The sequence below is a fragment of the Ammospiza caudacuta genome, chromosome 12 (genome assembly GCF_027887145.1).
Source record: "Ammospiza caudacuta isolate bAmmCau1 chromosome 12, bAmmCau1.pri, whole genome shotgun sequence".
Lineage (NCBI taxonomy): Eukaryota > Metazoa > Chordata > Aves > Passeriformes > Passerellidae > Ammospiza > Ammospiza caudacuta.
The window spans coordinates 9361900-9389573 of record NC_080604.1 but is presented as its reverse complement, the minus strand read 5'-3'; the positions used below and the strand labels follow the sequence as shown (position 1 = coordinate 9389573).

Below are 27674 nucleotides of genomic sequence, written 5' to 3'. Positions count from 1 at the left end.
AATACACAATGGGATGCGTGGAGACTGCAAGGGTGATGAGTTTTACCAAAAATACAAAGAGTCTGTGTTTGTGGTGTATGCATACATAAGGAAGAAGCAATGCAAAACAGTTATAAAATTCTGCATTAAATAAAAGGGTCTATTGTCCTTCCCTGCCAGAGAGCAGTCAGGTGGCCTCTCTAATGACTACTTACACAGTTTCCAGGTACAGTAGTGGGATGGAACAATATCTTCTGACAGGGTTTTAAAAGCCATCACTTACCACATCATCTCTGTCTTCCCACTCCACCTCAGAAAGATCCACACTGCTGTAGTTGGGCTTTCTTCGTTTCTTCCCCTCTTCATACTGGTACCAAAAAAGGTGGAATAATTAGCACATCCCATTTTATTTGCACAACAGAAGATTTTCACATCAGAAGATTAAAAAAAATTCTAAATGCATGCTGATGGTCTGCAATACATTTAGCAGTAGGTAGCTTGATTCCCACAAAGTGCACCATACTGCTGCATAAATGCTCCCTGTGAATGAAAAAACCTAAAACTCATGATTATTTGCATCATATCTTGCCATGATGCAGAGCTTTTCTTGATGGACACACAGGGGGATCAAACTCAGCTGTTGTATGTTCTTCTCCCCAGATGGAAAATGCACGAGGCCTTGGATGTTGAAGTTTATGTTAAATATCTCCAACTGGCTCTTTCAGCTGTACAGGAAGTTATATTTACTGTAATCTTATCAACAAAATGTTTACCCATTTCACTTCAAACAAGATAAGAGGCAAGTCTTTGGGAAGTATGGTGTTAGCATTTGCTGATATTCCATTTTATCTACAACTTCATGGGGAAAAGTAACACAGTAATAATGATAATGCAGGGGTTTTATCACTCCTCACTGCTACGCTGTAAATGGCACATTTAAAATAAACATTCTCGTGACAAATTAATTTGACACCGAGGTGTTTATAACGTGGGAAATTCTGCCCTCTGCTGAACATTCAAAATCAGCCTCTTAGTGCAACCACACAAACCTGGCCCAGGGGAAGAAAGAAGTACTTAGGAAGAATAAAGAATCTGACTGGATAAGTAAAATTAGGAGCCTACATTTGAAAAAAAGAGTAAATATGGGAGAGGATTGGCATAATGTGAAATCTGGTCTTTTATCAGGAGAAACCACAAGTCTCTTTATGAGGTATGACAGGAGACATTGTGATGTGTGAAATATCCCCAAATTGCTTTTGTGACTCCTCAGCAGCACCACAGAAGGATTGAAGCTGTACCTGCAAGGCAATATATATGGTTGATTCTCCTCCCTCAGGCCAGGACCAGCTACACCATAAAGCAAACCTGTCAGTGTCTGAGACAAGCAATTCATCACCACAGCCAGCAGTGCAGGCACTTTCAATCACGTTCTGCAGATCACACAGAGACCAAGGGAAAGCCTTGCTCCCTGAGCTTTGAGAAGGTTGTTCCCATCCTTTCTCCTCTCTGAATTAAAAGTTCTCATCTAAATCCCACAGTTGCTTTTGTAGACCACAATACTTAAAAATGGGAACAACAAAAATCTTCCTGAACAGAAAACTTTTAAAAACATCAAATATAACATATTAACACAAAGGGATTTTGAGATTTAGCACTGTAAAGTTTCTCCCAGCATAGCCTTGACTGAGCTTCCTTAATTTTTGCTCATAAAAAATTGGATACTCCAGTTTTTCTTACAAACAGTTCTCTTAGGAAATTCTGTAGGATAAAATCCCAAGAATTCTCATTCTTTTGCATTAAAAATTCCCAGTAACTCTGTTGGTGTAAGTTCTGAGAAGGGATGCAGATGCAATTGAAAAGTGCTTTCCTTGCCTTCTGCTAAAACCCACTGTTCTTTTAACAAGGTTGTCTACTTCTTCTCTACTACTCTTCAACAGGTGGGTAGAGAGATGCAAAGAACTTCTGCTTTCAGCACGTGCTCATACTCCAGATTTTGAATTCAGGCAGCTCAGTCCTATAATTAATTTTTGCTCTGTAACAGCCCTGATAGCCAGAGAGATAACTATACCCAAAAACTGAAGTACAAAATTTGCAGCCAATATAATTAAATCTCACAAGAATAACATATGAGGGAATAACATCCCATTCATTACTAGGGCTTGATTTCTCTAGCTGGGATTTTTCAAGTCTTTCATTATGGCTACAGCTATATCAATATTATCTTTAATCTTCACAGGGAGTAACTACATCTATTCTCTGTGGCTGCACCAATTAACCAAATAAATCTTTGATCTGATCCAGTCATTCTAGAATAGAAATGGTTACAGTCAAGCTCTGAAATACTGAGGGCTGAACAGTGTTACAAAGACATGAGCTGGGATCATCTGAGTAGAGCAAACAGCTCCTGTACTGATTCCAATGTTTAATTACATCCTCCCTCACAGATGTTGGAGAGCTTCTGGGTTATACTGCATTCTCAGACAGAGAATGCAGATCCATATTTAGGACAAGAAAACTGGATCTTGTGTGTCTGACAGCAGAAGCAGGCTTCAAACCCAAGGCAAACCATTAGCATCATATTATGGGGCTTGTATTTATTTTAATCATATAGATTCCACACATTGCACTCAGAGAGCAGAAACCAAAAGCAAACAAATGAAGATCTGGATAAAACATCCAAAGTTCTTCAGAAAAGAATCAGAAGCATTCATGTCTTAAAAATTCATAAAAGTAGACACAAAGCCAAAATCCCAATGGTCAAGCAAGAGTCAGGCTCTATAAGCATTCAAAGGAATTGCAAGTGCACTTAAATGCCTTTAGGACAGGAACTAATAATCCTCATGAAAATATCACCTTATTCCCAGCAGTAAATTTACACTATGCTTATGTAAACAGGGCATCAAACACCAATGCAGGCAGATCAGATATAAAATATTTCATAAATGTAATGCTGACAAGTCCATTCTCCTCTAGCTTCTTTCTGGTTTTATTGCTTAGCTAATTTCTTAGTACAAGTTATTCATGGACACTGAAGCAATTCCCCAGGTTTTAAAAATAGCATTCATCTAGATCTTCTTCTCTGGTAGCAAACCTAATCTAACCTTTTATCTCTGGGGCTCCTGGGTAAAGTATAAAATGCTGATTTAAGCCTGAAGCCAAACCCATCTGCAAGATTACCATAAAGCATTGAAAAAAATCATTAAGGGACACATTGGGAAAGATAGAAACTAGGAATTCTACCACATTACTCTGATTTAAGTACAGGAGAAAAAGAGCTAGATTTAAAATGTGTGCTGCTAATCTTTGGTTTATACAAAATATGAGGTGATATTATATAGCAGTTAAACCCCAGGGAGGGAAAAAAAGACACTGAAAAGTGTTAAATATCTGGAATGTCAAAGAAGAAACTTTTGGTTTGCTCAAAACTACAGCATGGTTCTAACTTATTGTTTGTGAGAAAAACTAATGATTTGCTTTTTCCATTACAATGAGCTTTATCATATCTTACTCAGTATCTTTTGTTTGAGACTGGGCCAGACTCTTACAGCATTGGATGATTCAAACAACGTGTGATGTGTGTTGCTAAAGACTCAACCACTTTTTCACCACCCTGTACACAACCATTTACATGTGCCATTATTAAACTCTTTGCTTTGATTTTCTTTATTTTTTTTTTGTTTTATTAACACAAGCAGTCCCAAACCATCTGCCTTGAATATGACCAGCCACGTGTTTGTAGAGTCAGAGTGCAGCAATCTGATCAAGGACAGAGCAAGCTCCATCTTAACAGCTGCAATCTTGGGTCCAAGGTGATTGGAATTTCTCAGACGTGCTCCATCTGGATAATGGGGAGGTGGAGAGAGGAAGTTGCTGTGATAGCAGCCTTGGAAGCATCACCAGACTTTAATGAACTTTCTAAGCCACAATGTGAAATCATCCATGAGAGAAGCACCTACTAAAAAACAAGCAAAACCTAGAGAGGTAAAATAATTTCACGGAATATCTCTCAATTGCCAAACTACTAATGTGTACAAAAGTAAGGAATTAAGTACTGAAAAAGTACTGAAAGTACTCCTCCAATTTTAAAACATAGCATCATTCAATAAAGTTTCAGCTTTTGGAATTAGCACTTTAAAATGTGGAAAATGTATTAATCTCATCAGGCTTTGAGAATGACCCCTTTTTCTTTTGTTTAGAGGAGACAAGCACATATACTTTGCTGAGGTTGAATTCTACATAATACAATTGTGCATAATATAATTATTTCTATAACTAATTTGCACTAAGCCATCCTACAAAGGTATTCTTATCTACAAAGTCTGATAGGAAATCTTGAATGAAAAAATATCAGAGGAAAAGCACAATTAACTACAATAACACACTTTTCCATGCAGCTTTAAATAAACAGGCAGAGGTTGTAAGCACTGTCTTATTTGCAATTCCCTGGTCTGGGCAGTTTTTCAGCTCCTTCCTTCTCTCAGACTCTGCACACTAAATTTATTGTCTGGGGTACCTCTGACTGTCACAAAGCTGCAACTTTTGGGGTGGAAATTGCCTCAGACCTGACATCCCATGGTCAGTGCAACATCCAAGAGCTTCACCAGCCCTCCCAGCACGAGCTGCTGCTCTCTCCCACTGCTCCCACTGCGCAAGGGGAAAGTGTGATTTAAAAACAAACAAATGAAACAAAAAAAACCCCAAACAAACAAACCAGCAATGGTAGTGAAAAATCCCCTTCCCTCCCTCACCTGCCTGTAACCTGACAATACAACATCACCCCCAGTGACTGAGCTTTCATTCTCCCTGTGCTATAAGCTCTAAACATTCTGCCTGGGCATACATCTTAAGCAGCATCTTAATCTAAATCACTGCTGCTTGCCCTTTAGGTCTTTATTTCATGTGGAATACTTTTTCCTCTGCTCACATGGTCCTGGTTTGTCATTTGTGATACTTTAATTTCACAGTTTCCATCCAGTCTGCAACTTCAAATGATTTCTTAGTGATCTGCACTTAGCATTGAATCTGTAGAACACTAATAGTTGTTCAGTCAAAAATCAAAGTTTGTTTCAAACCTCACAAACACACAAACCTCCTTAGTTTAATATTAAAAAAGGTAATTGATTCTGTTAGGAAAATAGAAAAAACAACTTCCCTGTCCAAAGACAGATTTTCATGACCAGCCTATTATTTAAGATGTTAATACAGAAGTTCCTAGGTTATGGTTGGTAGTAAAAACCAGTGATTTTGTATTGATTCTCCATGCCAGATGGTAGTGAAAAATTGCTGCACTATAAAATTTGCACAAATACTGCAAAGAGAAGCTGAAAATAGGAGCCATGTAATTTGCTAGGGAAAAGAGAATAATTTAATTCTAAGTTTCCAGGCAGAGAAAAAGTAGGAGCTATTAGATGTGCCATGTACACAGGAGAACTCGCTAGCAAAACAATAGAAGAAAATAGTTTTTGTATTAACTATTAATATAAGACTCGTATTAACATGTATTAACCAACATGTATTAACTAACTCTGTCTACTCACTCTCCTAATATGTGTTTGCTTTTCAAACAGTGCAGTAATGTTTAAAATGATAAAACAATACATGGAAATACATATAGTGAATTAAAAGTCAACACAAAATACCAGCTTTAAGTCCCACACCTTGAGCCTGGCCAAGGAGTTTATCAGCTGAGCTCAGGTTCTCAGGTGGATTGCAGACAATTATCACAGAAACATGGATGTGATTTACTCCACTGCAGAAAACAACCCCTCTGTTTGGGATTTTATTTGCATTCTCGGGATTTATCATTCGGGATTATGTAAAACTGGCAGCTGCTTATAATTATTTGGGGTTCGAGTAGAAATAATTAAAAACATCTGCCTTTATCTTAATACTACCAGACTTAAACCCATGAGCTCAGTTATACCTAACTTCAAAGCTGAAAGCAAAGAATAAAAGAAAGCTTCGCATATTGCTAACAAATTTTCAGTGATTCATTTATATGTACAACCAGTTATTCAACAGCCTTCAAACCTTTAATTATCTTTTAAATATATGTAATTTTGCACTTCTAATTAGATAGCAATTTAATGCTCTCACAGGGATTCAGATGGGCTGTCTTTTTTGAAATGTAAACTCCAATAGGAATAATCATTGGCATTCAAGTGATTGAATTCTTCAGTTATTTAAATGAACGTGAGGCATTTACACTGCTCAAATCATTTAAATATTCTGCTGTCAGCTACAGCTGTAGAGTTTTATGGAGTCAATGAATAAAGCAAGGGTAAGTGTAGGTTATCTCACGTTCCAGGCGGGACTCCCCAGAGAGAAATGAGATTTGCTGCTTCTGAAAGGCTAACACTGCTTAAGTGGGGCATTAATGTTTCCCCTGACACTCGGATTTCTCTGGTTTTCTGTATTAGGAGAAACAAATTTTCTCAAAATTTACAGCTACAAAAGACTTAATACTGATCTAGAATCTTCAAACACTGCAGGTCCTTCAGCTTAATGCAACACACGGTGACAGTTCCCATTCTAAGGATGAAATGGGAACTCACTCAGGCACCTGAACCACCAACATATTTTGGGGAGGGCACTGAAATATTACACAAAAGCTTTGATTTCTAGGTGTAACTTTCCCTGTCAAGACTGATCAAGTTAAAGATGTGCATCCTTGTATAGAAGGGCATCAGTTAAATTCATTTACTTTGGTAAGAGCATTCACAAACAGCCAGTCATAAACCCCATTACAAGTCTTACAGAGCTTATTTTGAAAGTGAGAATAAATGTCTCAATCTTCTCAGAGACAGAGGATTTTGATTTAAATAATACATATATCACAATAATCATATAATCATAATAATAATATAATACATATATTACAAAATCTTTAGTAAGCAGAGATGTCATTAGATTAATTCATAAATCGGAACACATTTTTAACCTCTGATTTATTTTTAAAATGGTAGAACGTAAATAAAAGATGCAATATTATTCAAGAACATATGCATTTGTCTTTAAATGCATGTTTTCTTTAATTAAGAAACTCAGGCTCCTTATTCAGGAACTCTGAGTATTCTGCCCTAGTAATTACTGAAAAAAACCAAATCCTGTTCCACTCCCTGAACAAAAACACAAATCCCATTGCTAACTATGAATCAAAAAAAGCCACAGACTTCATAAAACCTGGTAGCAACCTTGCTATTATTTATTGAAAACCACGCAAACATTAGGGCTGAGAGGCAGCAGCACAAACCCCTAACACCAGATAAGGTTCACAAGGCGCTGGTCTGTGACTGAGGCTGACAATCATCTTCCAGGGACATTCCTTGATTTCTCTGCAGTCCCACTACACTTCCCTAAGAAAGCAGTTTTCCTCTGGCACCAACCTTCAACAGACTGCAGAGTGACAGTGGCAGCAATGGGCAATTAACCACAATTCAATTTAGACAGGTTAAGGTTGTTTTTAAGGCAGTAAAAAAAGTATTTTCCTTTGCATTCACTAAACTCGTTTCTTTGGCAAACTGTAGCATCATCAACATGACATATTTTAATTTTAAAATCTAACGGTGTAACACCTGGCACACACCACAAGTGTTGAGAGGCTCCTGAAAAGCAGGTTAAATCTGCCATGATCACAAATGAGGAAGACTGTGTCCTCACGTGCACATTTCACTACAGGTGAGGAGCCTCATGCACCAAGTTAAGAAAAAAATGGAAATTCAGATTTGAACTCCCAAACAATTTATTACTTTTTAAATTAGCAGTAGGTCGAGGTTTTCAAGAGAATATAAAATTACAAATTACATCACACGACTGAAAATATTCTCTCGTGGAAAATAAAATACCCCCCTGTAAAAATATAAACTTTTAGTTAAACTCAGCATATAGGAGCAATCTGATGTATTAAAGCAGTATTTAGAAAAAGGGGTTTTCCCATCAGGTGTAGTCTATGGCATTCCCAATGGGGTGCTTTTGGTTAGAAAGGAGACTTAAAAAGGGAAATGTGCAATGGATGCTCTTCAGCTATATGAGAAAAATAAAATTAAAATTTAAAAACAAAAAGGAAAATAGGAATAAATGGAAACCGGGCGCAGTCCCGCTGATCACGAAGGGCAGCGCGGGCGGCGGGCGCTGCCCGGGGCGGGCTCGGCCCCGGCGGGGGCAGCGCCCTGCGCGGAGCTGCGGCGCCACCTGCCGGCCGCGGCCCCGCACTGCACCTGCGGGCCGGGCCCGTGTGTCCGGGGCCGTTCCTGAGGGAGCTGTTCCTGAGGGGCCCTTCCCGAGGCGGCCGCGCTCCCTCTGCCCCGCTTTATCGGCTCCTTTGGCGCGACTCATCGCCCCACTAATGTCTTGTGAGGAACCGAGCCAAAAGGTTCTTTCTGGTCCCTCTGTGGGACGGTGGCCGGTGGAAGCTCCCAGGCAGCGCTGGGGTGGCTCCAGCAGCCTCTGCTGCAGCCGCTCAGGATTTAGGGAGGGCCTTCCTTCCTTTCCTGCTGCCCAACCACCAGCACCCAACCTGTTCGCCACACCAAAAGCCAAGTTTATTCAAAAAACCCAAAAGAAGAATCCAGCAGCAGCTCAGGATTCAGGGAGTGCCTTCCTCTTTTCCCTGGAGCCCAACCACAAGCACCCAACCCGTCAGCCTCACTGAAAGCCAAGTTCATCAAAAAAACAAGCAGAAGAATCCAGCAGCAGCTCAGGATTCAGGGAGCACCTTCCTCTCCCTTCCTACAACCCAACCATGAGCACCCAACCCATCACCCTTGCCAAAAACCAAGTTGATTCTAAAAACCAGCAGAAGAATCCAGCTCAGGATTCAGGGAGTGCCTTCCTTCCTGCAGCCCAACCACGAGCACCCAACCCGTCAGCCTCACTCAAAGCCAAGTTTATTCAAAAACCAGCAGAAGAATGAAAAGATGAAGTCTCCCAGAAAAGCATTTTTAAATATAAACCCAATAGTATAATCAGCACAAAAATGCAGCCAGCTTAATGATTACATACACTGCTCAGTGTTAGATAAAAATCTGGTGCAGCAGGAAGCATTCTGTGCTGTTTGCTATCCTGCCTCTCTGCTCTGGGTCCCACAAGACAGTTCCTTAAAAAGCAGAACTAACAGATATGGGGTTAGGAACTTAGCAATTCAGTAATATTCTAGTTTTACATCCCTGCTGGAAAATATAACAACAGGATAAATCAGAGTGGATCAAGTCAGCAATCAATGAGACTTGAATGTAAATTCAAGACAGAAATAATTTTTGAGAGTATCTTTAGTAAATTATCTAATTCCAGATCTGTGGCCTATTTTCACATAATTATTGTGACAAATTCCATGGAATATGACAATGGTATCAGGATTTGGCCTGCAATATTAAACCAAGGGCCCAGGCCAGCAATCACTTCACTCTCAAAAACTCCACTGAAGTCAACAGAAGACTCTCATTACCCACCACTGACAGAACCCAGAGGTAAAAATGACTCTTCCAAAAACCTGAAATGCACAGACCATGAATATATCACAATGAGTTCCCCTAGCTGACAGCTTATGGGCTCCTGCCCAACATTTTGATTTTAAAAAGAGATTCCTTTGTATAAGGTAATGAAGTAAGTGCCTTCAAGATGTACCCTTGGTGAGGGATAGTTACAGCAAACAACCTTTACCTCACTAAAGCAAAACATCAGAAATTAGGGAGTGGGTAAGGCCCTCTGTCAGCCTTAGAGCTATCCGCAGTTCCTGGACCTCATTACCTTCTGTTATATAAAATATCTATTATACATTGAATAAGTACTAATAATTTGAAATAAGTAATTTGCCCAAAAAGAAAGGGACACTACAGCAAAGATAGGAGTTATAAAACTCTTGTGATGTAGAGAGAGAAGTTTCATTTAAATATGTTCCTGTGGCTTGCAAACCTGGGATGTCAGATTTACCCATTGAAACATCCTTGTTGTACTTTTCCTAAGTTCCAGTTAAAAACCAAACTAAGTGCAAATATAAATGTTAACTTAGTGTGTAATTCCTAGCCTATATCTTAGAAAGAAAAATTCCTTTGCTTGGTGAAGACCTCAGATATGCTAACGACTTAATAAATCATGCTTGTCCATAATTTTATTTTCAAACTAAATTATCCAACCGGTTAATATTTCTGTTTTCTACTGAAATACTGCTGAGATTGGACATTGGAGATCCCGCATGAGGAGCACATGTGGCAGCCATGTGGCCACAGCAGTGGGACCATCCATGCCAGTGCTTTGCTGGGAGCCAGTGGTGATGGAACACTTGGCAGGGCTCTTCCTAAACAATGATGCAACCAGGAATGCACCAGCCCTCTGGGGTGTTAACTTGATAAACATTTGCAAAACAGTCACTTTATTTTTCTTGCTGTGATTAGTGCAAACAAGATGATAAGGGGGAACTAAAGGTAAAAATTGCCGCTATTTCTCTTTTAGTACAGAAAATCCCTAGTGCTCCTATTTTGCTTGAAAATATGCTTTATTGAAATTTCTGCACATATATTAAATTAACTTTAACACTTTAGCATGACAAATAGGGGTTATTACACAGCACTAGAGCATTCCAACATTCCATTTCAATGTAAAATGAACATAATTATAGCAATTTTTGGCTCTGCTATTTTGCAGTAATGGAGGTCTACATCTTTTGCAGAAGCAAGTTGTATATTTATTTTCCTAGGGTTTTTTTATGCTAAGTGTTGTTTCCAGAGGTAAATTTACCAAGAACTATGATGGGTTATGAAACAATATAAAGTATCTGCTCCATTGTATTTAATTTTTAATGAAGGCTATTCATACTAGGAAAAAAAAACCCAAATGCAACACATGCAGCTAAATAAAACAGATCAATAAACAGAATTCTTACCAAAGGCCTGAGTTCTGGGTGAGTCAAAATGTATCCGTTGTTTGTAATTGCAAAAGCATATCCATGAATTCCTAACTGCAAAAGTAAATGAGAAAGAAATACTGATTAGCATGGTCTCCAGTAAACCCTTAAACAAAAATCAGGCAATAATTTGGCTGTCCAGGGCACCTGGCATTCCCAGCCCTTATCCACACAGGCCTTTGCTATAATATAGGCAAAGATCCTTGACATTTTGTGCAAATGAGAACCTGCCATGTGATGAAATCAGCACACAGCAGGATTTTACACTGTCCCACAGCTCTGCTATCCAGGGCACTTGCTCCTATGTGTGATAGAGTCAATTAATTATTATATATAAACATATAAAATGTAGCTATATATGAGATGCCATAGCATGTGGCATTCAGAACATGGGCCAGGGCAAAGAGAGACTGGGATATTATAAATTCCCCATTCCCAGGAGAGCACAGCTTTCTTCACTTGTTGTCAAAGATAAGCAAAGCAAAGCTACAGTGAGCAACAGTGACCTGTCATATGTGATATTTACATCTTCCCATCACAAAGGCTCTCTGCTAATTCCAGTTCAGCTGCAGCCACAGAAGGCAGCTATTTCTGCTAAAGAATTTCCTCTAAGTTTTCATCTTTGTACTGAGTGGAACTGTGGGAGATTCCTTGAGAGCAATGAGATGCTTGATGAGGCTAAGAGTGCCCAAACTTAGCATTGTACTTATTTAAATAAAAATACTGGTCTATTTAGCAATATGCTTATTACACAGCTGATTGCATCCACTGAATGCAACAAATCTGCCAATCTGCCTTTAAATCCTTCATGTGGTCATTCAAACATCCCTTCTTAGCACAAGCTTGCTGCTAATGTAGACTTTTTCTACAGATTCACTATGTATCTTTTGCCATGCAGAGAGTATCTTCATATCCTTCTTTACCCATTTTTTTCAGTTCTTCAGACAATATAATATCCTGTGTATTTTTATTTAAGCATCTCATTACACTGAAATTACACTGAGGTATTAAATACCAAAAAAAAAAAAAAAAAAAAGGAACTTGAAAGTCCAGCACTATCTTGCTTTGATATATTCAGTTCTCACTACTAAATCTTGTTATTTAACTTGAGAGCATTCTTAAATGCTTTGCTGGAGTGGGTCTTCAGCAATTTGTCTGACACAAAGCAACTTGAGCAAGGAAAGTCAGAATCTTTTCTAAGAGGCAAAAGGGAGATCAAGTTTATTGGATTCTGTGATTTTCTGGGAACATAAACCAGACTATGATCTTATGGCAAGGTCACAGGTAAAACATTCCAGGTTAATTTACAGTGTCTCTGTGTGAATGGTTGTATATGGTCAGCTGTATCTGCCACACAGAAGATTGTTTCATAAATTAGTGGTTTTCCTATAGCAATAAACTTCAGTGAGAGCAATAGAAGGTGATATGTTCTTGGCATCTCTTCATAAAGGAGGGATAACCAAAATAACAACAGTGGACATATTTTAACTATTATGGTGTGACAAGGGAACGAGCTGTTGGCTAAATATCAGATCTCAAGTGTAATTGTCTGTGTTGATAACTGCAAAATGACATCCAGGCAATGGAAGTCAAGTAAGGAAACAAATGTGGGTGGTATTTTTCACAGGAAAAAAGCATTTGCCTGTTTGAGGCCTACACAGGATCTGAGGGCAGCATATTTATCATGTTCTGTGCAATGTGTGAAACTGCGCAGTCTCTGCAGTATCTGAGTGATGCCACCATTTACAGCAGCATTACCATCTTAAACCTTGAATTCTGTCTCTAAATCACAGATTCAGGAACAAAGAAACGTTTTTCTAACTGTGGTAAAATGTCACATGCAAGTCAAGTATTACCAAATCCAAGCCCAGCTCACTCAGGAGGAACTGCCACTGACATCTGGGGATGTTTAGTCAAGGTAACAACTGCTGAAAACAGCTTATTGCTGTTATTCATCTTCCTCAGCATAAAATCCACCTCATCCAAGCTGAGAGAATTCCAGACCAGCAGACTTCTATTCTCAACCATCATTTTATATCCCTGTGTGAATTTTTGGTCACGTGTTGCCTCTGCAGGAATGGCTCCCAGGGGTGATTATGCTCTTGCAATTGCAGAGTCTTTGTTTAGGGCATGTGGGACTGGAAGTTATAACTCAAGTGATCTCACTAACCCAACTGCATTGCATGATATTGGTAATAACCCTCTCTTGCAGTACATCCTGCAATATAAAATATACCTTCAAATAAAAATCTAATATTCAGCAAAAGGATCATATATTACCTTCCACAGAAAACTAGTTCTTAAAAACCTTCTTTCCTGAATCAGTCTCACTCTGTTCCAATAAGCATTATTTGGGCCTCCCACTCTTTCTAGATTCTCATATTCAGACTATGTCCAAATCTCACAGATTATTTAGGAGTAACATCACTGTTACTTGGCTTTTCCTATCCAGCCATGCACAGCCAAGCTTTTATTTCTGCAGGTGCCACAACATTGTTCTCCATTCTCACTACAAATAAAACTTGCTCTCCCTATAGCTCCTTACAGGCAGCTCCAAAGATTGTGTCCGTTGCTCAAAATTTAGCAAAGGTGCAAATTTTGCTCCTTTCTCCTCTGCCTTCTACTAATTCAGTTCTTCTGCATGCACAGAAATATAAAATTTTTTTAACATTGCTGTTAGCAAAGTTTGTTGGTTTGTGCCCTGAGTTCCCTATTATTTATTCTGGGCAGAAATGTCGCTGTGCTCTGATACCAGTGTGGAGTCACCTGCTGCCACTTCCATAGCCCTGGGACAGGACCCTTTCTGTGCTGGGTTTGCACAGCCCTGTCCTAATGGGATCCAGGTCACAGGAATTTACGCCAATTCATCTTATCAGTAATATTGCCACTCTTTTTATGCATCATTTTCATCCAGTTACTGTATATTGATCCAGGAAATCATTTGGTAAATCCTAATGGTATTAAAATTACAATTAAAATTGATAGGAGGAATTTTTATGTGAGAATATTGGAAGGCACTCACAAGTCAGTTTCTTCCTCCGCCCTCTTAGAAATCACTAAATGAGAACATGGCAAACAATTAAGAGACAATTTGTATGATATACAAATTTATGCTCAGTACAGGTGCTGTCAAAATGCACTTATTCCAGGGGCTGGCCTCTTTAGCAAAGGCTGTCTACAATGCTCTGTTACATGCTTGTTAGTCATGCAAAAAAAAATCCATTAATGGAAAAATACTAATTTAATTTTCATTTGTGAATAGAAGAATGCTATAGTAAAACATTTCAGACATGGAGGAGTAGTGAAATACTAATTTACTGCATCAAATTTAAATGAAAAGTAATTACATTTTGTGTTTGCCTGAAGCCTGCTTTTACTGAATGCAAAATTTCACGAGAGATATAGTGGTTCAGATTTTGAAAATTTTTGTGATCATTCATTTTAAGACTTTAACTGTAGAATTGTCATTCACTTTGGAAAACTAAGTGGAGGAAAATATTTAGCAGATACTGGGTAGGAGAGAAGGAAGAACTAGTCTGGTTAAGCAGGAACTTGTTGAAGTTCTTGCAATGTGCCACTTTCTTTAATTCCAGGAGACACAGAATTAGGACAGGAAGAATTACACACAAACAGGAAGCCTAAAGCCACAATAAGGATAGGTTTTCATTAAAAGTCATGCAGTTTTTCAGCATGATTCTTTTGGTTATTTTGAACTGTATTCTGGCTATATTTCATAGTTTGATAACTTCATTGATTTTATAATTATATTGATTTTAATATGGACAGAATTTAATACTAGACCCTCTAGGCCACAAAACATGGTCAGTATTTAATATTACCACCTGATTTTTCACAAAAATGTGAAAATCAGGCCATATTTTAACTTGGGTTTTAAAAATGGCACTTGATCTCAGACACTACAGAGGCAAAATTCCTGAGGAAAATGGGTGAAATAATGGAGCTATGCAAGCATAAACAATAACAAAAATTAAATTAATTATGTTATATTTGAGACATTATACTGAATATAAATTATATATACACCATTTGTGTATTACCTTGTATTTTGGAATAGTTTTCAAAAGCTCTTTAACTGGAACATCTGTGCCAACTACTCCCAGGAGAATCCCTTTAGACCTCTGAAAAGAACAGTAAAAGATGCACTCAGAACCACAATAATAATAAACATTCTCACCACTTATTTCACCTTGCAGCTACACTGTGAAATTGAATAGATGACAGATAAATTATTTTAAAAGTGGGAAGGCAAACACTGGTACAATTCAGCTGATCAATCACTAATTAAATCAATAATATTGCTCCTTTCTGCCTTATTTACAATTTATATAGAAAAGGCATGCAAGGTTTTGATAGCTGGTGAGTCCCTCTGCTGAAATCTTTCACATGCAAATAGGTTTAAAATTAAAAACTACTGTTAAAAATATGTTACTCCTGTCTTTCCCAATTTCTCCTACCATTTGACAAACAAAAGAGAAAGATGAAGCATTAGGGGGAAAGTACACTTAAGTTGCTTTAACAATCTGTTGAATTACTAAAGATAGATAGATACATATATAATAGACATAAAACTAATTAAATTTTGAGTTAGAGCAAAGAGGAAAATTATATAGAATATTTACTACAAAAAAAGTAATACAGAAGTAAGAAAGCCATAAGGCCTGGTGTCATCTGAGATTTTCCCTCAGACATAGGGTTTCATCATTTTACCATGGCTTATAGAGCATAGGTACTGAGGATCATTTGTCCATATTTTTATGCTAATAAAGGGATTCTAACTGCAGACAAAATAATAAGAAAATAAAAAAAAATTAGGAGTTGGCTAAAATCTTATTAGATCCCTGAAAGCAACTTCACATCAGTCACACCGTTATCACATGACAAAAATAATCTGAGTACTTACAGTCTCATTTTGCTTACTAAATACTGGCATGGCAACAGTTGTCATCAACACCAGTCCCTGATCATCAGCAAGCTATATTTGAAAAAGAAACACTATCTCTGAGAACTAAGGGACAATTGCGAACATGTGATTGCACTTTTCAATGTCATTATTTCCATTTAAAACGAGATAAAGCAGTTCACCCAACTGGCAGTGATGCAGCTGGACCTGCAGTCAGTGCAGCCCAGCCCAGGCCAGCCCAGAGCTGAGCCAGCCCTGCCCATCCCAGCCCCCGCAGACAGGAAAGCAGCCCCATCCTCTCCCCCACTGCAGCCTGCATGGCACAGAGAAGGGCTGGGATGGCTGTGCAGGCAGCAGGAGCAGCAGCAGAGCAGCTGGAGCTCTGCTCCACACCCCTCCCCCTGCCGGCTCTGCCTCAGCTGCCTCGGGCTGTTCTCTCCCAGCACAGGGCAAGGGGCCATTGGGCTGTGTGGAGTTTAGTTCTGGTCCAGACTGAGATCCCAGCTCACACAGCAGCACAGAGGATGACAGCCAGTCAGGACCCCAGGAGCACTTTGCTCCAGCTGCCTTCAGAGGTGCCATGAAGCATTAGCTGATTCTGCACATCAGGTTTCAATGCAGCTTTTCAGTTTAGGGAGCAAACAGATCTCCTGACCTTGGTTCCATTCAAGAGAAACCTGCAGGGTGTTTATCACTGGCCACAGGACAGTGAGAGTGCTCAGATTGTCTCCTCCCTGTTCAGACGAAGCTCTGCCCCGAGGCAGAGCCTGCCTGGGGTGCTCCAGACCAGCGCTGCTCTGTGCCCGTCCATCTTCACCAGCAGCGTGAGAAACACAACTCAGGCAGGGAGTGGAGAGTCACTGTTCAACCCTTTCTGTCCCCAGGGACAGATGTTAAAGCTGAAGAGGTTTATCCAACATTTGAAAGTGTCACACAGACAGTTATGACCTCAAGTGGAGATTGTGTAGAACACAAATTCTGCTTTGCTGCACCTGTGCTCAGCCAGCTGGGTGCAGCAACAGGGACGATCTTGCTGAGCAATGCTGTAGGTGACAGTCATGCCCAATTGTGACTCTGACATTCTCCTATCACTCTTACATCTCTATCATCTTTTCTGCACTCAAGTAAAGCTTCTGATCCTTTTTTTTCTTTTCTTTCTACAACTTTTGCAATTTATTTTTTTCCTTTGTTTGTGTTTACAAAAGTTTTCTTATAATGAAGCAATAGCAATTGGCTCCCCACATTCTCAGAAAACAATTCCTACATTATGATAAAAATACCTTATGAAGCATATTCCACATTAACAAATCAGACAAACAAAATCTAGAAAATTTCATGTCCTGCATCTCCCAGTCTTTTTCAGGATGATTTTAAGTTTCTTAAACAAGTATATTTCCTGAGGCATGGCACTGTCTCATGGTGAGAAGGACTGCTTGCAGACATTAGACAGGAACACAAATGGGGTTTAGAGTCAAGAAGCTTTACATCTGATAAGGAATCACCTGGGATATGAGGTGGAACTAACTTATGATCATATTTCCTTTTTTTTGTTCCCTTGTTAGCAAGAAGAGGTAATCCTTACCCTAATATAATCTTTGATATATCAAGGAATAGTAAGTTATTAAACAAACAAGAAAAAAACACAAAAACTTGGCAAAACTTGGTGGGTTCAAAGGTTGCACTTGAAACTGAAATGCAGCCAAACCAATCTAGGAATTTCCACTCCTTGGCCAGAGTAGCAGAGTCAAGCACACTGATATGATTTGTGGGGACAGCAGCCCAGGAAGTGGAAAAGCATTCTGCTGATCATGAGGTGACATTTTGAAGCACATCAAGATTTTCTATGATTGCCCTGGGTGGTTTTCTCTGATATCATGTTTTTGTCAAGTACCTGGACAGCATTCATTTCGGAGTCTGCTCACTTTCAACAGATTACTAAAAACAATTCAATGGATAGGATAAAGCCAAGGGACTTCCAGCAGAGTTTTAGGTGTTTGAAATTCTTTACCTGGAGAAAAAACCCCCCACAGAGTCTGGAATTCCTGGGAGTTTATGAAAGGACTGCTCATTAACTCTCAAAACTGACTATGGAGGCGGGCAAGAGTGACTGTCTTGTAATGTTGTTATCTACAAGTAGCAACTAGAACTGGCTGCTGCCCTCATTTCTATAGAATTCCACTGTATAATCCAGCCTGTTTGATTTTCTATTTGTTTGGCAGATGAACCGGTTGCTGACCACTTCCATAAGTGGAGTCAGCAAATAACTGGACAAGCAACCTGTATTTACAATGTTTTACTGAGTCACTGCTTATCATAATGTAGTTACCACCCAGTCTAAAATGATGAATGTAGGAGACAGCATCAGTGATTTGCCCCAGAATGTTCTTCTGCAGAAAAGACATGGTGGTAACAGTTTTAGGTGGGCAACTACCCAAGGGCTATGGACACTCCGTTTCATAAAATGCTTAGCAAAAAATAACAAACTTTGAAAGAAAATAAATCTCAAGACTGAGGAAGAAACACCTTCCCAGGCTAATTGTCTCTTGGCTGTTTAAAATAAACAGAACTTGCTCTCTGAAAAAGGTACAGATTTCTAATGCCTAGTGATAATAATTTTATAACCGGAGGAAAAATTCCCTTTAGAAATAGATTTAACTACTTCATTTTTCCATTTAATTCCTTGCTGTACACAAGTTACCCCCCTCAGAACAACCCCAACAGAACTTCCCAAAAAGCAAATAAAAATCATCCTCTTAGAGTTAAGCCACTTAAGAGTTTAGCCTCACACCCAGCACTAGCATCCATCTCAAGGCAAAGAGTAAGGCAGGCTCCAGAATTAAACCAGACACACATGTACAGGAAAGAATATAAACACTTTCTGAGGTGTTCCCAGTACAGAAAGAGGAATTTGAGAAACATCTCTGAAATATTTTCCTTGGGAGTGTATAGGCAATGAGAGTTACAGTGGGTTGATCAGCATTGCTGAGACACCTGCCCTTCTTCCTTTGCCTGCTCTGTAAAGATTTGCTCCACAATGTGTTGTCTTATGTAACCACTGCACTTTTGTGTGCTGATCAGAGTCATGAGGCAGGCTGGAAGCCTCAGAGAATTGAAATTTCTGTTTTATATGGACTAAAAGAATAAGGAACAGCTATTATTTTGACATAGACTCAAGTTATGGTCTGGGACAATACAGGAACCTGTGTGAGTGTCTTAGAAAGAGAAGTTTCTGTTTGACACACAGAGTAAATGAAAAAACCCCTTATGTTGTAAAATAGTTACTTGGAGTTTGTAAATTGCTGATTCAAAATGTTATTAAAAGTAAGTTTGCTTGTTGAGGAATGTGAGAGAGATTTTGGAATATAAAGATTGCAATTAACATAAAAGTGAAAGTTTTAACGTGGTTTTCTGAAAAGAAACCAAATGTACATTACAAAACAAAGACAATAGCATCTCATGAGGAGGAAATAGATCTAAAGGAATGCTAAGTCAAGCTGATTACTTTATGATTATTTTGCACTCCATTAGATTCCACTTAAATGCTATAATTTTACAAAAGTGCTAAAATCACTAGTCATGCAGTTCAATGAAACTAGAGCTTTCCAAATTTTCTATTTTCTATTCCCAGTGACAGTTAATTCAACTCTTCAAAGTATAAGATAAACGATGCAGGGGATGATAAATGATCCTCCCAAAAGGCTGAAAGAGGATAGCATCAAGATATGAGGAGGGCACAGCACTACTTACAGAAGTTAAGGGTTACACAGAAAGAGAGAAGAAAGCTGTCAGGAACTTTTGGGCAATAAATATCATTAAAACATTTCTGTATGGAGGAAATATGGTTCCATTCATGAGAGAATCATTAAAAATTTCTTTAATGTTCCTAAACACAACTCTCTGCTTCTGATTTGCGTGCCTAATTTATTCACTTCTACCTTTTCACTCAAGCTAAGTAGAACAAAACATCACAGCAGGAGCAGGGCAAAAGCTTTTGAATCCTGCTGTGTTTGCTCAAAAAAGCAAGTAAAGCTTTCCTACTAGGAAACAAAACACCTTTTTGAACTATTAAGGAAAAACGGCTTTTGCTCTTCAGCGCATACAAAAAGCTGTTTAACATAACTGTTTCAAAGATAAAGGTCATTTTGGAAATCAAAATGAACAAATTTGAAAAGTGGTAAATTCAAGTTATTATTTTGTCTTACTGATATTTCACAGCCCTGTGGGATAGCTACTTTAAAACATGCATAAAAGAAACATAGAGGACAAGTAAAATTCATATGAATTTGTTTCATTTGTCTGGTAGCAGTTCTTCCTTTTAGATACATTAACTCTTCCTACGCATATTTTGTTCTGAAAGTAACACCCATGCTAAATCAAGGTCTCTATTGCCTGAAACTGGTGAGATTTTCGTTGGTGTTTTTTGGCTGGCTGGGGCGTTGGTTTGATTTGGTTTTGTAGTATTTTCTGTTTTAAATATAGGGTGTATCACAAAGATCTTTTCAAGACAAATATCATGGTGCAACAGACATATCCACCTTAAAGTCATCATTATTCATTTCACCTGCTCTCTAATTCTGAATTTGCACCAGTTTGACCAAGAGCAGACAGCATAAGAGTAACAGGTTTAATTGTTATTTAACTGCTGTAGACAGTTTAAAACCTACAGGTCTTCAAAATCAATAGCTAATGACCATAGAACACTGACTAAAACTTCAGAAAAATCTGAAGCCAAAGTGTCCCACATATAAGAGAAAACACATTTCATCAAGATGGTGAACTATTTATAATAGATATGAAATAGCAAAGGTAAACTTGAAATGCCACATTTTTCTTTCAGATCACTCAAAGATTAAAGTGAACATGTTTAGAGAGACATGACTGTTTGAAATGTTTATAGAGAAAACATTTGCAAGATGATATACAGATTCCAACAAAAATACAGTACAAGTTCAGACACCATATGGCAAAACAGTGACTAAGTCATTCATAAAGAGGCATGCACCAGCCCTGTGCTGCTTCCCTCCACCTTGCAGAGAGCAAGAGAGATTCTCTTGGTTTCTTCATAAGCTTCCAGGCCACACTTATTTAAAACACATATTTCTTGCCTGAAGTTATCAAAAGCCCTGGAGGATTACTGGTACCTGCCCCCTTTCCCATCCCATTTCTTCCTATCCCACCTCTCTCCTTTTTCACTGCACAAAATACACAGTCAATTAGACTGTAGTCAGCAGTGAGTGCATTTAAAAATATCTGGCTTTAGTTCTGCAATTTTTTGATCTAGGGAAAAAAACATTAAAAACTTGCAGTTTTGACCATTTATGAAAATTGTATTTGCTAACAGCAAACTTGAGTAATTTGTACCAGAATATTGTTTAATAGCTCAGAATTGTGGCCATCAGAACAGGTAATACAGCCCCACGTGCCACAAGCTGACAGCCTGGCTGGTTGTAATTTCTGCACCACCACATCACAGTCTGATTCTCTCTTCTTTCTGCAAACTGTTAAGAGAAGCATTTGGCACAAACATTTAAGCAGGTGAAAATGAAAAAGCCAAAGTTAGCTAGTCTAGCCAATCTTTTTGTCCTTCTACTCTTCTAGAAAGCTGTACATAAAATATTTCTTGAAACTTTTTTTTCAAGAAGGAAAAAAAACCAAAATTAAACCAACATCTTTTGGTACCATGTTCTGCAACTATCAAAGCATGAACAAACTATGGACATAGTGCAGTGTCATAAAATAGCATGTTACCTGCAGGCTTGAAAATGAATTTTCCGAGCCACATGAGCAAGGAAATTTCAAATACATGTAGTATCATAAAAATAAAGCCTCCCATCCTCATATTTCTTGGTTTTTAAGCTAAAAAGTGGCTGAGATACATTAGTGAAGTTCTAAGTTCTGTGGATGCCCTCACCATTCTTCAGAAGCTATTAAGTGAAAGATCACTTCACTTATAGCTTTCATTAAAAACGGAACTTTCATCATCATCCATGAATGTTACTGACAGTGATGTCAAACTGACTAATTGCTGTGACATTTCTTATTGAAGGTGCTTTACCAAGAACAATAAGAATTACTTGGACAAGTGAGTGTTGCAATTGCCCAGCATATTCTATTCCTTTTTATCATTTTAATACTTTTTTACCAAAAGCACAAAAGATCACCTAGATTTTCTAGTTTCTGGAAGCCTTGATTATATTTGTGAAATGCACAAGGATGATGCAACAGGCATCAAGGAATTGTTAGCTCTGCCACAGTGGCTGCGCTGTCCTGGCTCTGGTGACACCATATCAATGCAGAAGTGGTTTAAAGGCAAGAGCACATTGTATGGAAATTATGCAACCTGCTAGAGAAGTCAAATGCTGAATGTGTTCAGGGGTGTGTTGGTACATACAGTGGGGAGCAGTGAAAGGGTTCCAGCTGTGCCATGGGTTCTGCAGTCTCTACAACAGACCCAGAAAAGTTTCACATGGAGTAACGGAGTGGGTTGGGGTTTTTTTTTAATCCCTACTATTATTTCAAATTGCTGATAAAACAGCCTCCCTGTTGTTTGCAAGTTGAAGGCTGCTGGATGCCTGGCATGTTAAACAGCTGATGTGTTTGAAGAGCTGCTTTCAGCAGGTGCCTCAGCTGGGCTCAAAGCCAGGCACCCTCCTGGGGCCAGCTCAGAGCCCCGTGACAGTGAAGAGTTTCACTGATCACCGCCTGTACCACACCCACACCACCATGGAAACACTGGTGAAGCACTGGTGACTACTTGGAATGACTAGGATTTGATTAAAATATTTTACCTTTTGTGCCTGAGGGAGCTGGAAAACAACAAAACAGAACAAGCAATTATACATTAAATTAATCTGAACAGGCACTTTAGCTGCTGTAATAATAAAAGCATAAACACAGTATAAAACAAAGTGTAAAGGAAAGAAACTAGAGGAACTAGGTTTACATTGCCAATTGATTCAACTTATTGAGGGCTTATTAACTGACTATGATTTGGCAGCTTCTCTACAAGGTATCACAAAAGCACCATGACATTTGTTAAATACTACCACACCAAGAAAAGGATTGTTTTCTCATCAGATATGGTATCACACCTGAACTGTGAAGTAATTCCATCTTCCTGTACACAAATATAATTCAACATAGAGAGTTTTAGTTTTAAATGAAACTGACATTAAGAGGAGATCATCATATTAAAGTAGAAGGTTGTATCCTCCATGACAGAGGAAAGAAAAACAAAATGGGAATAGAAAGTTAGTAAGTGCTTATGCAAACAGATTCCAATACATGCAGAATATACAATAAGATATGCATTGAACAATACATTTCTGTGCTGTAAACACAAGTATGATTATATCTGCATATATGCAAATCAAATGGAAATGTTTATGCATATATGCATATTTGTACCACACAGATGTTATCAGACAAGAGTAGCCATACCTGGTTGTGTGCACAGTATTTACTGTAAGCAACAACTCACAGATAAAGGCATTGAGAGCAGGCAGCAGACTCCATCACATTTAAAAACCTTATTTATCAAGAGTTGAAAGATGGGTTCTGTTTTCACTTCAGAAAAAAGAAAACCCATTCTAACAGAGGAAGTCAGAAAACCAAACTGTTACAGGCACAATACAGTTTTCCCTTTTTCTGAATTCTTCTCCTCTTACTCCATACTTGTGGAGAAATTCACTCATGTAGCACTTTAGCCTTGTGCTAAGTGTACCTCCTCAGAAAATTTGTTTGTCCAACTCAAATTTTGTTTTTAAAGGCATCATCTGAACAAGAAAACAGGCAGGTGAATCGAAGCCAAATGCAAAAAGACCTTCAAGATCTCTAGTGAGCTTCTGACTGACCTTTTGCCCTTCCTCTGAATGAAAACAAATAGAGAGAAAAACACCAAACTTGAACGCAGTCCTCTGTTAAAAGCAAATATCCACATGGTACATCTCACGAAAGAGAACTGTCACATGATGTCTAATTCCCAAATACTGGAGCAAACAGCCACAATTTCTGTTTCCACAACATAAAATGTAACAAAATTCATGGCAGGAAGAATTGCTACAAGTAAAATTCTTTAATCCTAAAACAGCAGTGATCCAATATGAAAATAAAAACCAGGATCATATTAAAGTATGACTTGTATGTGTTTCAAAAAAAAAGCCTTTTTTTAAAATAACTTACTATATTGAACACTATAAAAGGGTTGCTGCAGAAATTGCAGATATCTGTGAATCGTAAACACACGACCTAAATCCTGTATAACAGGTTAGAGCAGTTTAAAGCTTTCTGAAAGTTTAACTACTTCTTAGTTTTTGACTTGTTAATTACTTTGACTCTGACAAGTGGAAACTTTTTCTTTTTTACATTCAAACAAGAGGAGAAATTTGCAATATGATTTTCTCTTTTTTTTAATTTGCCAAATACAGACAGGTACATGCAGTTTGGTCAAGTTTTGCCAAGTGAGAGAGTTACAGTCAGATGGATTGAAGTGAGGATTTCCTATTAAGAGCTACCACACAAACTAGATGCCTCACACTTCTGAATACAAAGTGACCCCTACTGCTTTTACTCAGATAATTTTCATAAGCACATTAATAAGCATTTACAAACTAGAGTTCTTTATTATCTGCTGCTGAATTCAGTTAGTCCATTTATAAGCTTTTATATAATCAAGAACATTCTCTGAAATATTAGTAGTCACAATGATTAAGAATAATAAAGTCAGCAGATCATGCTTTTTCCAGGGCTGGAATTCTTGACACATTTCATCTAAGCTTAAAAATCCAGGTTTCAAGGTCTTTCCTCAATATAAAACCAAAGGACAATTAAAAAAAAAGTCCTTATTCCCATCATATAAATATTCATCCTATTGCTGAATTGAGACTAGGCTGTTACAAGGTCCTGTATGTCAGCAATTCAGTTTATTCAGTTTTTCAATATTTGCTACGTATTCCTTTGAAATAAACTGTGGAGTTTTGTCTGACATTACCCTTCTGGGAGGCCACAGGAAACAAATTATTTTCCTAACAATAATAGCAATAGTCCTCTGGTCTGACCCTTTATCGAGCAGTGTAAGAGCTGCCTGTCTGTGTGTAAGAGCCAGCAGGTGCCTCTGACTGTGCTTTGCTTCACTCCCTGCCAAGAGGCAGCTTTGCAGCAAACTGTGTGATCTTTCCCTGGCCCTCCAGCACTGCAGGTATTTCTATTCTACCTCCCCCCCCCGGCAAACTGTGCCCTTTTGATGGTTTCATTCAGCTCCAGCCACACCAAAGCACCTCCTGCTCCTGTTTGTCTTCCATTGGTGTCTCTCCCTCCCTCAGGCGCTTGTCCCCAGACAATGCACATAACATAGATCTGTTTTACTTGTACCTAGTTTGACACCAGGGTAAAGAAAGTTTTGCTAAAATTATTGTGGCTGGAGTGCAGGGAGGACACCTGGCCCTTTGCTGGCTCCCGGTTCACCCAGCTGTGGCTCAGGAGGAGCTGTCTGAAGGAAATTGGACCTTGCCCCACAAATCTGCTTAGGAAGAGACCTTTGCTGTGCTGCCAGGTACAGCAGAGACAGGAGCCTGCAAACCTGTAAGCTCCAGGGGAAACCTAAGAAAATTTTCTGATTTAAAAGAGCAGACTTAAGGATCTTGATGGAAATATGCAGATTTTTGCCGCAACCTAAAAAAATTTCTTAGATTAAAGAGCAAGACAAAAGCATGGAGCGTTGCAAGAACACAGGTAAAAAAAGTAGTGGGATTTGTTTTCAAACTCCTTTTAACCAGAAAAAAAAATTCTTTGCTAAATACATTTTCTTATGCTATTTTGTATTACAAATAAAAAATTACTCTCAGAAACTGGAGGCCCCCTGAGGATGACAATTTGCTTTATGCCAGTAAGACATGTTGAGAATTCCATGTCTAAATTCAGGTCAACCTGGGGTCCTGTCACACAATGTAGAGCAGAATAAATAATTGCAGGAGGTTTCTCAATACTGATGTTGCACACACTGTCATGCTTTCCACATTTGCAAATAATCTAGTATTGTTTGGAGCCCTTCATGGAAATGTGTTTGGTATTAGCAGAAAAATTATAATTAGACACTAATAATGTGGTAAAAACCCCAAGACAGGCCAAGGGATCCACCACCACAGACTTTGCACTATTTTATGGATCAGATACTTGTGAGACCAATATGACTGATCCAAAAAAACCCCCAGAAATCTGAAATGCTGTCTTTAGAGCAGGAGGAATAAGTTATAGGACAGTAGTTCTGATAAGTACCTCATAAAAGGGTATGTCTTTTCACCCTTATCAAAAGAAGTTCATAAAGACTGATTTTGTAAATGATTTCATGATAATTGAAAAGAAAAAGGTTAAAATATTTTAGATCTTCTTCAACAATTTACTCAAAATATTATGTAGCTGCATGTCCTAGATTTCCAAGACACCAAATTTAGAAGTTTTAAAGGAAAACACAGTAGAATTATAGCATTATTGTGCTGTGGGATGGGAATTCAGCCTTATGTTTGTTTGAAGAAGAGCAAAAAATCTTCTGAGTAATTTACTACTGAGTAAATTATACTCAGTAGTTTCTTACTACATCAAAACCCACAGCTTATATTACCAATGAAATAAAAATAACATGTATCATTATGATTTTAATGTTCCATTTCTATTTTTTCTAATGATTTAATGGAGTTGTTATAAAAAGTATACTATTTCAACTGAAACTATTCAAACCTTTGAAAAATAAGTAAAAACTCTTATTTTACATTCACTGACCTTATTTCCACAGTCCTCCCTGCCAAGTTTTTAAAAGTCACCAGTCACAGTAAAACAGCCCCACTGACTTGATTGCTCCAAAATCAGATATAATACAAATCAATAGGAAGTAACTGCAAACATGTCAGTAAATAATCAGCAAGTCTGGATATGGTTTTGATAAAAGAGAGATTTCTATAAATACCTTCTGAGCTGCACTAAATTTAACCTTAATGCATTGCTAAATATATGATATTTCTAATGTTCATGTTCATCCCATCTGTGTCACATGCTGACTCTTTATTTGACATGGGATGTATGGCTTAGAACTTTTACTTTTCAAAAATAGATTTTCAGGAAAGACATGGAGAAAAAGCAAAGCATTTAATACATTGCTAGCAGGTTTCCTCAGCTCTTCCCATAAATAGCAAAACCTTGGGGAAGAATAGAAAGAATATTCCAGTTCTCAGTTTTGAGCAGAAAATGTAAACTTTCTGCTTTAAAATCTACTTATTCAGCTACTATTAAATATAGCATTTAAATATTATGATTTTGATATTTTTTTGTAATCTATGCACTTATTCCCCCATCTAAGTACTACAGGCATCATACAAAATGATATGCACACACAGAGGAAGAAATAAAATTTAGCCTCCTACTGGGATGTTCCTGACATTAAAATTTCAGTATAAATATTAGAAGAGTGACATTAACCTGCAGCTTACTAGGCCAACATCTCTAAGGAAATGTACTTGATTTTTCAAGGGATTTAAGACCAATCCTTCATTGCTCACATAATTGTTTAACTGTGCTACCACATATTTTTCAGTAACTACAGCATTTTAGTCAAGGATAGATTGTGCTCTGCATGCAAAGTACACTCATCAAAGTAAATTTAAATGTTGCTATGGAGAAGAGAGTCATAAAACAAAGATAAAACTTACAATTCTAGTTCTCTCTTTAAAAAGAGTTCCTATAGATGACAGAAAGGAAAGAATTTAGCTTCTGTGAAATATGAAAAAGAGAACACAGAGGAGCTGTAAAGGCATTGAATTGGAATTAAGAAATAGCAAGAAAAAATACATAGACTTAAGAACTTTGTAATAAAATGGCTCCACTCTTTGA

The 27674-nt window shown here is 38.1% G+C and overlaps 1 protein-coding gene across 1 annotated transcript in view; it reads right to left on the bottom strand.

Annotated features, from left to right (window-relative positions):
* CACNA2D3 (calcium voltage-gated channel auxiliary subunit alpha2delta 3) overlaps positions 1-27674 on the bottom strand; it is a 382512-nt gene that overhangs the window by 91937 nt on the left and 262901 nt on the right. Inside the window, exons 14-18 of the mRNA XM_058812839.1 lie at positions 22586-22603; positions 15798-15869; positions 14935-15015; positions 10856-10930; positions 263-346 (exon numbers count right to left, since the gene is read on the bottom strand). Of these exons, the coding sequence (XP_058668822.1) occupies positions 263-346; positions 10856-10930; positions 14935-15015; positions 15798-15869; positions 22586-22603 (330 nt within the window). The remainder of the gene's footprint in view (positions 1-262; positions 347-10855; positions 10931-14934; positions 15016-15797; positions 15870-22585; positions 22604-27674) is intronic.